This window comes from Equus przewalskii, chromosome 13 (assembly GCF_037783145.1).
Source record: "Equus przewalskii isolate Varuska chromosome 13, EquPr2, whole genome shotgun sequence".
NCBI classification, from domain to species: Eukaryota; Metazoa; Chordata; class Mammalia; order Perissodactyla; family Equidae; genus Equus; species Equus przewalskii.
The window spans coordinates 35,839,408-35,852,316 of NC_091843.1; the positions used below are offsets into that span (position 1 = coordinate 35,839,408).

Genomic DNA, 12,909 nt, shown 5'->3' on the forward strand with positions numbered 1-12,909 from the left:
AAATCTGGACAGGTACCTCTCTTCCCTTTAGAAGTCTCTGCCTAAGTCCCCACCTCCTGTGGCCACAGGGATTCTGATAGATTGTTGGGATCTCAAAACTTACCTTTGCATTCTAAAGAGGATAAAATTATAGTGCAATAATTCCCAACCCTTTTTAGCATGAGAATCTCATTTTAAGGCAAAAAAATTTCAAGGAATCCCACATAATAATAGTTCTATTTTAAGTAGCTTTTGATTGAGAAAATACACGATAAAAATTTTAGCAACAGTAAAAAGTTAGAGGATCTTGTCTTGAAATTGTTTTTTGAATAGGTAGTATATGAACCTGATACAAAATTCACAAGGTACAAAAGGGAATACCATGAAAAGTATCCTTCTTGCACACCATTCTTCAGTCACCCAATGTCCTTCCCAGAGCCAGCTACTGTTTCAGTTTCTTCTATGTCCTTTCAAAGGTGATCTATGCTATACAAATCTTTACATATTTATTCTTTAAAACAAGACTAAATGGTAGCATATCTTACCACTCTTCTTCACCTTGCTTCACTCGTCTTCATACGTAACAATGTCTTGTTATACTTTAAAATGGCTGTGTGAAAAAAAGAGGGAGAATATGTATTTTAATTCATCACAATGGCATCTACTCTTGAAAAATTGCATTGCATTTTTTATTATACAGAAAGTCGTAGTGTGCAATAACTACACAGCACTTAGAGATTCACAGCTCTTAGACTTAGAACCATTGGTATAAGTAAAATATCAGTAATATTCAGCATTAATTTTGGCCCTTACTCTGCACCAGGCATTGTTCTAAGCCCTTTACTCTTATTATCTCACATAATCCACATCCTTCAAATCCTTTCAGTCTCAGCCTAAATGTTATCTCCTCAGAGAAGCTTTCCCTTATCCAAGTAGACCTACCCTCTCCCTTTCCCATTATTCTCTATCATTTCATCCTGTTTCTTTCCTTCAGGACACACATCACTATAAGTAATTAGTTACCTAATCATCTACTTGTTTACTGTTGTCTCCCAAACTAGATTATGAGCTTGGAGAACAAGGACAGTGTCCGGTTGGTTCACTATACTATACCCAGTGACCAGTATCAGGTCCTCGGTGCTTGGCACAGAGGAGCCATTCAACTGGATATTTATTGAATAAAGACATAATGAGCAAAAAACAACTTTATGAGGTCAACACTATTACTATCTCCATTATACAGATGAGGAAATTAAGGCCTAGAGGGGAAAATAGACTCATCCCATAGTTAGTAAGGTACAAAATTGGTTTGAGACCCAGCTCTGCTTGACCCCAGAACACAAGCCCTTCACCTCTACTGTGGTCTCAAACAGGGTACTGAATACAGCTCTGGCTGTGTGTGATCTTGAGTAAGTCCTTTCTCCTCCCCGGGACTGTTTCTTCTATTGAAAAATGAGAGGGTGGAGTTAGCAGTTTTCCTTATAGAGATGTTCTGTGATATATGAGATCTGTGATCTATGAAAATTAAAAGGGGGACATTACAGGGGTTAACAAGATTGGCTTGATGCCTTTAAGAAATCTGATTTTCAGTTCTTTTCTTCCTCCCATTCTTCCTTCAGTGAAGATTTGCTGATCTTTATTCTATGCCAGGCATAGTGTTGGATGGCTCTTTGGATAGCAATCTAAAGACTAATAGACATAGTCCCTGCTGTTAAGGTATCTGATCTGATGGGTCTAATGCAGACCCATTAACTGCTGCTTGAGGTGCAGTATAGGTCAGTGCCATAATAGTAATATGTACGAGAAACATGGTAACACAGATGAGGATGGATTGATTCCATCGTGTATGAGTACGGTCGTGGGGATGGAGGTGGATGTGTAGGGAGGGCTGAGGTATAATGCTGAGGTGGGCCTTGGGGAAAGAATAGTTTTCCAGATGGACAAGATGGAGATGAGGCTTCTTGGACATAAGAGACATGTGCAGAAGCACAGCAAACAGCACAATGTGCTGAGGATTGCTAGGGTAGGTAGCTGGCTCCCAGAGCAGGGAGGTGGTTAGGTAGAGGGAGCGTTTGAAGAGTCATGCTGAAGAGTTTGGACTTTACTCCTGAGTGCAGTGGCATGGCCAGATCATATTTAAATTTTATTTTTAGAACGATCACTCTCGCAGTGGTAAGACTGGAGGAGGGTGATGAGGCGAAAGGTGTGGAGTCCATTTAGGAGGCTTTGCAGTAGCCCAGGTGAGAGATGATGAGCACCTGGACCTAAGGTATTCACAGCAGAGCCGGAGAGGAGCTAGATAAATTGGAGCTGTTTTAAAAGGTAGAGCCAAAGGACTTGGTGACTGATCAGATGAGGGAGAATAAGATGATACTAAGGGATTTATTGGAATGGATTGGTGGCTGAGTATAAAATGCTGCCATTAATAATTACAGGGAATTTGGAGAGAGGTGGGAGAAATAATGCTGTTGGCTTTGGATATGTTAAGTTTGAGGTCTGGCTCCCTCCTTCCTTTCCAGAGTAGCTGTCCTATCCTAAATCAGACATTCTTGGGCCAGTTTCCTGCCAGGCCCAGTCAGGGATAAAATTCTCCAAGACCTCAGTGGAATGCCTGAGCATTCCCTCAAGGATACAAACTGGGTATTGAAAACTCCCCGGCTGGATCCTTACTGATAGGAGAAGGGACTGAACATGCTTTTCAAAATCAGACGCTGGTTCCACTGCCAAACTCTCCTGCCTCTTGACTTTAAAAAAGAAACCATTTCCTATGGAGAAGCCTCTGGCCCTGACAGGCTCTGGATCTCAGGTTGGCTCTCAAGTAGCCCTCACATCCCTCAGGGAGCGCCTTTTTTAAAAATGAGGTTGTATGTATAGCGTACAGCGTGGTCCCGCCTGGCGGCTGCAGAAAGCCCAGAGTCTTGGGGACTGCCAAACACCACCCCTGGTTAGGTGTCCTTAACGCCCAGACAAGACTCCATGTGGCCCCAACTCTTTCTAAAATGACGGGGCTGGGATCCTCCCCGACCTCAATTCGAATCGCCAGTGCTCACCAGGTGGTGGCAGGGACGAGCACGTGGGCTCGATTAGTGGCTGGCCTCTAGGGTCCTCTCAGGGAAGGGGACAATCCAGGAGGTAGGAGGCTAGCCCACCATCCCGGCAGTGGCAATCTCCCTGGCTGCTACAGCCGACGGCCAAAGACAAGGGCACACCCTTTGTCCCACTCCCACGTTCATAGGACAGTGCCAGAATCCGTTTTCTACTCCGCCCTCTCGTCACGCACTACCCCACTGTCATGCCGATAAATCCCAAGAGCAAAGGGTAGCGCGATTCCTCCCGCGCCCCTGCGGGCCCTGAAGCTGGGTACTAGAGCAGTGCAGTCCCAAGCTTCCCCTGCAGAAGCCGCGCTCCTCACTCGGTCCGGGGGTAGAGGGGGCGCGAGAGAGCAAGTGGGCGGGCGTCCCATCCTCCGCATCCTCCTCCAGGTCCAGGCGCCCGGGGTGGGAGCGCTGCGCGCCGCCGCGCTGCGCATCGCGGCCCACTTGCCGCCTGCCCCCTGCCCTGGCTGGGCCACCTCCCTGGACTGCGGGTGGAGGGCTTCGAGGCGCTAACGTTACGCTGTTTCCGGTTTTCCAGCGGGCTGTTTCCCCTCCCAAGGCGGCGGCGGCGGAGCGGCGGAGCCCCCCAAATGGCCTGGCCAGATGCGGCAGGTTTGCTGCTCAGCGCTGTCGCCGCCGCCACTGGAGAAGGCTCCGTGCAGCAGCTACAGCGACAGCAGCAGCAGCAGCAGCAGCAGCAGCAGCAGCAGCAGCAGCAGCAGCGAGAGGAGCAGCAGCAGCAGCGAGAGCAGCAGCAGCAGGAGCAGCAACAGCAGCATCTCCCGTCCCGCTGCGCCCCCAGAGCCGCGGCCGCCGCAACAGCCGCAGCCCCGCAGCCCCGCAGCCCGGAGAGCCGCCGCCCGCTCGCGAGCCGCAGCCGCCGGCGGCATGAGGCGCGACCCGGCCCCCGGCTTCTCCATGCTGCTCTTCGGTGTGTCGCTCGCCTGCTACTCGCCTAGCCTCAAGTCGGTGCAGGACCAGGCGTACAAGGCACCCGTGGTGGTGGAGGGCAAGGTACAGGGGCTGGCCCCAGCCGGCGGCTCCAGCTCCAACAGCACCCGCGAGCCGCCCGCCTCGGGTCGGGTGGCGCTGGTGAAGGTGCTGGACAAGTGGCCGCTCCGGAGCGGGGGGCTGCAGCGCGAGCAGGTGATCAGCGTGGGCTCCTGCGCGCCGCTTGAAAGGAACCAGCGCTACATCTTTTTCCTGGAACCCACGGAGCAGCCCTTAGTCTTTAAGACGGCCTTTGCACCCCTCGATACCAACGGCAAAAACCTCAAGAAAGAGGTGGGCAAGATCCTGTGCACTGACTGCGGTGAGTCGCCCCCTCCCTCTGCTAGAGAGAAAGGGGGGAGGGGCGAGGTAGTGGAGAATGGGGGTGGGGCGGGGAGGTGCTGCAGGTGCCCAGGCCTGGCAGCGCCTGGCCGCTGGGGGGAGGGGGGGGCGCCCCTGGGCAGGGCACCTGGCACGGCTGAGTGAGGGGGTTGGCGTTGGGGAGAAGGAGGATCAGCATCAAAGTGTGCCAGGGGTGGGGGGCGGCGGGAGGCGCCAGCCTGTGCCAGCAGGGATCTGCGGCTGATGTATGGCATGTGGGGCTGGAAGGCTGCCATCATAGCCCAGTAGCGGCAGGAAAAACGAAGAGGTCCGGGTGGTGCTGGCCCGAGGCTCAGTGAGTCAGGAGTGACCCTCGGAGGCCTTGCCCGCTCTGCTCCCGCGGGCCTGCCTTGCCCAGGCTGGCAGGGTCTGCAGAAGCAGCTGGGCAGACTCCCAGGCTGTGAAGGCCTCCGCTCACAAGTTCTCCTGGGGAATAATGGCCCCCGCCCCCTCCTTCCTCTCTTGGGCTCCCAGCTATGCTCATCCACACCGCTGGCGCAGGCAGAGTTGGACTTTTTCTGCTACTGTTTTCCGTCCTCCATGTGGCTGGGATTTTTTCTCCACGGTGATTGCCTGTCTTTGCTAAGCGGGCAGCACAGTCTTCTCTTAACCTCCGGGGCTAGCAAGCAGACACCTCTTTGGGCTGTTTCTGGGAGATCTTACTAGGTCTGTTGATTGTGATGACTATGAAACAGAGTAACTTACTTCTGCTGAATGCTGTAAGTTCAGCTCTGACATCTTACTGGCAGGACGGATTGACTGCATCTCTCATCTTCATGATGTTGAGTGCTGCACGGAAATGCAGGTGATTAGAAACAAAACGCTGAAATCTGTAGATCTGTGCAGCTGGGAATGGAGGTCTCCCACGTCAAAAGTCAAAATGTCAGTTTGAGTTTATTCTTCTTGTCCCTGAATCCGGTGCTTACTTCTCAGTAAGATATTTCAAACGAAATTGTCCCCATACTGAAGTATTTGGTTTAGCTTGTCGTGCTTATTCATATTGGGGTTTCATTTTGTTCCAACTAAGGCTGAATTTGGTGCTCATGGTGTGACTCTGAGCCGTGTAATCACTGAATTGTGTCTGATGTCCTCGACTATCACAGAAGTTGGTGTGTTTACCGGTTTACCAACTGATTCTAGGTAGTGTAGACAGGCTTTGAGTAGTGTAGACAGGCTTTGAGTAGAAAAGAATGTGTAACCGCTCATGGGAAGTTTTGCTGCCCTCATCTTTCTAGATCAATGCCTTTGATTTTTGGAAGCTTCCCTTCTCCTACCTCCCCCTGACCCCTGTCCTTCAAGAGACAAATTTTAGTTTAATGGTGGGAGTATATCTAGGCATAATGTTAAGCTGTGATCATTTTAATCAGAAGAATCCTGCAGTGTCTTAATAAGGAGGGCAAAAACTTTGTGATAACAGCAGTTTCTCTCTCTGACATCGTTCCAAGGAGTATTGTTGACTGCTCTTTAATGTTGGTTTTATGCTCTGAAATGTTTTATGGTGACAAGCTGAGACCAGTTAAGAATTTCTAATTTTTTATTCTATTACGTATTTTATCTGAGATCCCTTGGGGAGCTGTGGAACTGTATTGTGCAGAGAGAAATAGATAGTAAAAACATTGATTGAACCTTGTCCAAGGACAGCGTCTGTTTTGGTTTTCGGTGAGTTACTCCTGAATATGCACAGTACACATCGCCACATAATCCCTAGTCTGGTCCATTGAGACCCACTCTCATTGTCAGATAATCCCCTCTCCTCCTCCTCCTCTTTTTCCCCTCCCCCCCCATCTATTATACCTTGTTTGTTTTAGTGAGCGTTTAAGAGTTTAATAGTTGAATGTGGAGATCATGAAAGATTTGGGGGTCAGAAATATAGTCTGGTTTTAGGTTCTGGTCGTCTCATATTATTAAAATAGCATGTGTAGTACAGTCCTCAAAAAGATAAATTTAGGACTGCAGTCACGGCTAAAGAGAAGGCCCTCACACATCCCACATTATCAAGGAACAGGAATGTGGATGGAAGTAAACATTTTGGAATGCAAAAATCTTTGAATTGATAGTATATAGATATGTGCCAGTGTGGGGGGCTTGATATAAGGGGTTTAGAAATGAAAGGACATCTTTGTGAGGGGGAAACTTTTGGAAGTGGTGATAATATGACAAAAGAGCATAAACTGCATTTTCTTATTTTCTACTCTGTGGCTAGAGAAAACATGCACTGGTAATGGTATATTAAATAAGGAAACAATATCATCCTAACTAACCACAACACCTTCCTTGTGCTCAGCAGGAAATAACCAACAAATTCATTTTCTGTTCTCTATCTGTAAAGAAAGCCCTCTGGGACACAGGGTCATTGGGAACATTTTCTCCTTGGAGCAGATTTGCCCATTGCAAAATAGGGAAACTGGCACTTGGAAACTGTCATCATGGCAGTTATGTTGAGCAACTGTGGTTGAATTGTTACTTTGTTTAGCCAGTTTCAACTCTGAGTGTGTCTGAGTTCTGAGAGGTGTGGTTCTTGGGGAGATCAACTAGAAAGCTGTGTTTTGGTGGGCCAGGACTTTAGGACCATATAGAGGGATATACTTTGCTTAAAAGTTAGCATGTTCCTTAGTGACATCACTGCAGGGGTCATACTGCACCCCTTCTAAAAGGTCCTCATAAATGGCTAATTTCAACACAACTATGGAATGTCGGTTTGAAACCTGTGAAGTCTTGCTGAAATAGCAATATCTGCCAGAGGGGCATTTTTATAGATCTAACATGTATTATCCACCCAAAATTACTACCTCTGGTGGTAAAGAGTTGAGTAAAATCTTTGCATTTCTCCGAAGATTGTGTTTATGGAGTGTTTTCTGTGCCTTCCGTGGAAAGGAGAGGAAAAGGAGTTAGAAAGGACTCTTAGAGATTAGCAACTCTGTACAATGCCATAGAAGCATCCGGTTCTGCAAATAGTCCTGCATTTTTAATGATGGTTGCAGATATTTTGGTCTAATCACACCCTATCTTATTGCTTTCCTATATATGTGTTTTTCAACTGTTTCCTTATTGAATAGATACAGTAGATAGCATTAAAAAAAAAAAAGAAAAATCATTCTTCCTTTGGGACTTTCTGATTTGCAGTTTTCTTCCAGTGTATGGTGTACTTTAAAGATGGAAAGGGTGTATTCCTGGGGGACTTTACATTCTTTAGGATAGTTTTTAATTAATTTGGCACCCAGATTCACATCTTAGAGGAAGGCGTTTCACAAAATTCAGTACTATAGCAAAAGTGACTGCATATTTTTAAAATGCTGTTTATTTAAAGAAGCTTTTCTTCCCCAGCCAGCTGGAAACCCAGCTGTGCTGCAGCTTGAAGATGGGAAAGTGAAACTAGATTAGAAACTGACCAGTCCTAGTGGTGAGGACAAGGCTTCGTTATAGATTTAGGGGTAGAATTATCCTCCTAATGTCATTATTTCTTTCAGTGGCTGCTTTCCTCAGCAGACTCCTATTTGTGGGGGCAAGAACCATATCTTATCTTTCAGGTCTTCTTTCACCTGGTTCTTCTGCCCTCCCGTGTTTGGTACTGTGCCTGGTTTATAGAGGACTCTTGTAAGTGTCTTTTGAATGGATGAAGTCAAGTGAAGTTAAAAAAGCAAGCCTCCAGATTAATTCTAAACCAATCTTAACTCTCTGATCTGTGACACCAAGTCCTGTGCTGAAAAGCTGAGTTTGACATAGCCTTTACCTGTCGCTATGGGAACCTTTTTTCCAAAGGAGTCTTTATCAACTAGAGTACTTAACCACAATGTGCTTAATCATTGTGCTGATTAGTGTTAATGGGATTTGAGCAGTGGAGAATAAAGGTCTTGCTGAAGAAGAGGCTCCTTTTTTTTAAAGGGTAGATTACCACTCCCCCACCCCCATGTTTAAACAAAACAACTATCAGTTTGAATTAACAAATGATTTGGGAGCTAGAGAGAGTGGTATATTAACTAACTAGGTGGCTAACTTCCTCTTGGTCCCAATCCTCTTTACCATCTTTTATTATCCAGGACATTTTAATTTATTTCCTAGTTGCGAATACGCCAAGTTAGTTTTTTCTTTATAAAGTCGGATTTATGTTTTTGAATGTGTAACACATTTATCTGGCTCAAAATTCAGAAAGTGCATAAGAATATCTGGTGAAAAGCCTCCCTTGCACCCCTGTCCTCAGCTACCCAGCTCTAAGGCAACTGTAAAAGAACATATTCTTGAAATATGTATTTCTCTGAAAGCAAAATGTTTTTCAAAGTTGTCATTTTTCTCTTAATAGATGGAGAATGTTAATTTTGCCATTTAGTCAGTTTTACAGTAGCTTCTTCCCAAGTAATACATATTCTTTTTAACCTAACCCAAGATCTTAATGAGGACCCTACCTCACAAATATAACCGTAGGGTCAGGAATGTAAATATCAACTTATTTATTTATTTATTTTAATTTTTTTTGAGGAAGATTAGCCCTGAGCTAACATCTGCTGCCAATCCTCCTCTTTTTGCTGAGGAAGACTGGCCCTGAGCTAACCTCCGTGCCCATCTTCCTCCACTTTATACGTGGGACGCCTACCCCAGCATGGCCTGCCAAGCGGTGCCATGTCCGCACCTGGGATCCAAACCAGCAATCCCCAAGCCGCCGAAGCAGAATGTGTGCACTTAACTGCTGTGCCACCGGGCCGGCCCCTCAACTTATTTGTTAAATACTTTGCTGCTAAGAAGTTTTCTATGACAATGAGTTTTGTGAGTGGGTCTTACTTGGGATGCTCAAAGGAAAGAATCAGAGGTTTGTCACTGAGCTGTAGGGCTGAAGCTCTGTCCATACAGCAGATCCTGCTGTTTCACACTCTTGGTAATCTCACAGTAGCAGCCATGTGGGAAATCACGTGATTCCATATATGGAAAAAGAAGACTCCACAGTGCCTGATTGCTTTGATTTTCATTTAGAAGCCAAAGACCCCAGTTGCTGATGAAGAGTTTGATTTTGACAATTTTATGTACAGCCGGTACAACTCCAGGGGGAATGAGCCGCTCAAATACTATTTTGAAGTACGTTTTAGGTAAGTGACTTGAACATAGTGTTAACATTTCAGAGGATCAGGGAATTGGCATTTGGACAAGCAGGAAAAAAGCAAATATGCAAATCTACACTAGGAAGTCTTAACCCTCTTAATCCTGTTGGCTTAGTGGCATTTGGCAATTCTGAGCATCGATTTGGAAAAGGAATGATGATGTCAATATCAGTGAAGTCTCCTCCGTGCAGTCTTCAACAATCTGTTCTTGGGTCTTTCTTTTCAAGGTCTGAAGTATTCTTAGTATCATTTACATCAAAATTAAAAGAAATTTACCTCCAAATTTTGAGTTTGGATGGATGTATGTGAAATGGGGATTTTTGTCTTACTTGCTTCTAGTGAATTAACCGTCCCCTCCTACCTACTTATTGGAATTTGTACATAGAAATAAGTCCAGTTTATGAATTTCAAGAGATGATATAGGGACCTCTCTAGAGAACTGGGGAAAGTAGACGAATTGACCACTGGAAGTGCTAAATTATGACCAGTTTGAAAAAATGACTATCTTATGTGAAATCTCTGTAGACTGCTTTAAAAACAACAACACACACAGATGAATCATGGTGAACTAGAGCTCCATGTAAGGCTGTAGGAACTGAAGCAACCCTGGAGGATGATTAAAAGGCATTAGGATGACATGAAAGAGGACGTGCTGTACCAGGCAAAGAGCTGGGAAGATTTCGCCGATCTGGGGTCAAAAGACAGAGATTCACACTGACTGAGATCATTTTTTGCTAATCAGCTGTGATGTTTTTGATAATTATGAAATGAGGTTAGGTTAAGGGGCCTTCTTTCTCTGGCTCGTTGCTGCTGGCAGAGTGTGGCATAGGAGCTGTGTTCTACAGTAGCATTCCCTTCCCTCTTGGTACATGCAGTGAGCTCCAAATGGCCTCTCCAGGGGCCTTCCCTGGGACAGAGTCTGTTAGCTCTTCTCCTGCCTCTGCTCTGGACCTGATTGTGCTGCTTGCCTCCTGGGGTGGGGCTAGAGGTGGTTGACATTTCATTTACCCTTGCAGATGTTTCTAGAGTGGCAGAGGCACAGGCATCCTAGAGGGTTTCTGTATTCTACTAGCAACACAGCCCCCCAAGATGTCATATTCAGGTTACTTTTCATTCTCTTCAGAAACGGAATCCTTAATAGTTCTCTTTTTCCTTCACAGATTTCCTGCCCAGTGCTGAGGATGTTGGCTTCCTCCTCCTCTTTCCCTCCCTGATCTGTTTGTACAGACTAAGGATCTGTCTTTGTCCTTTAGGCTGGGATGTTTTACTAGGTCTTGATCTTGATATTGGTCCAACTAACAGAAGCCAAGCTGAGCTAACATTCCTCAGAACTGAATGAAAGGAAGGTCACCACATGGCTAAATACCTGGTCCAACCCATGGGGAAGTCAGGGCATCATTAGTTCGATTGTGACAGTGATGCAATTTGGCATCCCAGAGGTTGTATTACTAAAAGCGCTTTCTTTCAATCCCATCTTTTAAATGTTTGCTTCAACGAATATTTGAATATGTGCTCTGTGTAAAGAACTAGGTACTCTGGGGGAGTTGCAGCAGACACAGTCCCTGTCATCAAGGAGCTTACAATCTAGAAGTACAAAGGTGTAACAGTAATTCAATCTCGAATATGATAAATGCCATGAGATATACCAACATAGTGCTTTCGGGAGGAGGGGAAAGGTCACAAAGGAAAGATCGTATCTGGTTAGAAAATTGAAGAAAGTTTCTTGGAGAAGTAGTTTGAGATGGGATTCTAATAGCAATAGACGACGTGGGGCTGGTTTAGGGATAGAGAGAGATGAATGGATTGATTAAATCAATTCCAAGCAGAGAGAACAGCATTCTCAGTGGCAGAGGGGCGTGTTCGTGGTATACAAAAGAACCAGCATGAAAGGGACAAATGAGCAAGGAGTCTGGAGAGGTAGATTAGGGTGATATTTTCACCCATGTTGAATGTTGGGCTGATGAGTTTATTTGTAATTATGTAAGCAGTATTTGAAGACTCAGGTTAAAAGCAACTCACTAATGTTTTGTAGTTAGCAGTGGTCTAATTTACTGCTAAGTATTTCATGTTTTCTGGATGCTATTGGTAAATGGTATTTTTGATTAATTTTGTTTTCCAGTTATTCATTGCTAGTATATAGAAAGACAGTTCTTAAAATATTGACTTTGTATCCCATGACCTTAATAAGTACATTTATTAGTTCTAGTAATTTTTTTTGGCAAATTTCTTAGCATTTTTCCCATGTATGTGACTGTGTTATCAGTCAAAAAAAAAAAAGACAGTTTTATTTTATTTATTTATTTATTTTGAGGAAGATTAACCCTGAGCTAACTGCTACCAATCCTCCTCTTTTCACTGAGGAAGACTGGCCCTGAGCTAACATCCATGCCCATCTTCCTCTACTTTATATGGGGGACGCCTACCACAGCATGGCTTGCCAAGTGGTGCCGTGTCCGCACCCGGGATCTGAACCAGCGAACCCCGGGCCACTGAGGTGGAATGTGTGCACTTAACCACTGCGCCACCGGACCAGCCTCAAAAAGACAGTTTTACTTTTTCCTTTCTAATCTGTTTGCCTTTATTTCTTTTTCTTGCTTTATTACACTAGCTAGGACTGCCAAGTACAGTATTGAATAAGAGTGGTGAGAACGAACATCCTTGTCCTAGTCATGGGGGAAAGCATTCAGACTTTCACTATTAAGTATGGTGTTAGCTGAAAGTTTTTCTTAAATGCCCTTCCTTAAAAAAAAAAGTCTGCTGACTATAGTGTAATGACTAAGAATTTAGCTCTATAGCCAGATGGACCTGGGTTTGGAAACCATCTTCTGCATTTTCCACCTGGGTGACGTTGGGCAAGTTACGTTCTGTGTCTTAGTTTCCTATAAAATGGGGATAATGATAGCACTTAATAGGATTGTTATGAGTATTAAATGAGATAATGCATATAAAATGATTGGCACAGCACCTGCTCAATAAATGTTAATTATTAGCAAAATCTTATTAATTTAGACCAATGTGAGCAGGAAGCCTAGTAAGTGAAAATTTTGAGTTCTAGAAGTGGACTGGAAGCAGGCAAGGGGGGACATTTTCACCAACAACTATATTTTTCACCCACATGTTCCTATTTATCTCAACTTGAGAGTCACTGACCTGGGCTAGTGGAGGTGGTGATGAGAAGAATGGGTTAGATGTGTGGTCTCATTGTGGGGAAGCCCATGTGAATCCAGGGTATGAATGCTGGTCCTGTGGAGGTCCCAAGCAGGCAACAAATCTTGATGTGTCCATGGGTCTGTGTTGGTCAATTTTTTAAGAAGCCCACGGACAGATACTGCTTTTCTCTGTTTCACAAACAGGAGGTCTAAGACACACTCCAAAGT

General features: G+C 45.2%; 1 protein-coding gene and 1 long non-coding RNA gene across 4 annotated transcripts in view; one reads left to right on the forward strand and one right to left on the reverse strand.

Moving 5' to 3' along the window:
* Nucleotides 1-4,357, reverse strand: part of LOC139075299 (uncharacterized) — a 31,462-nt gene extending 27,105 nt beyond the window's left edge. Inside the window, exons 1-2 of the long non-coding RNA XR_011525541.1 lie at nucleotides 4,030-4,357; nucleotides 525-589 (exon numbers count right to left, since the gene is read on the reverse strand). This is a non-coding gene — a long non-coding RNA (uncharacterized lncRNA). The remainder of the gene's footprint in view (nucleotides 1-524; nucleotides 590-4,029) is intronic.
* NRG2 (neuregulin 2) overlaps nucleotides 3,450-12,909 on the forward strand; it is a 184,092-nt gene continuing 174,632 nt past the window's right edge. For 2 of the 3 annotated variants that reach the window (XM_070570657.1, XM_070570658.1), the window contains exon 1: nucleotides 3,495-4,386. In XM_070570657.1, the coding sequence (XP_070426758.1) occupies nucleotides 3,678-4,386 (709 nt within the window). In that variant the 5' untranslated portion in view covers nucleotides 3,495-3,677. Of the gene's footprint in view, nucleotides 4,387-12,909 lie in introns of all 3 variants that reach the window. The other variant, XM_070570656.1, reaches the window with a different exon arrangement.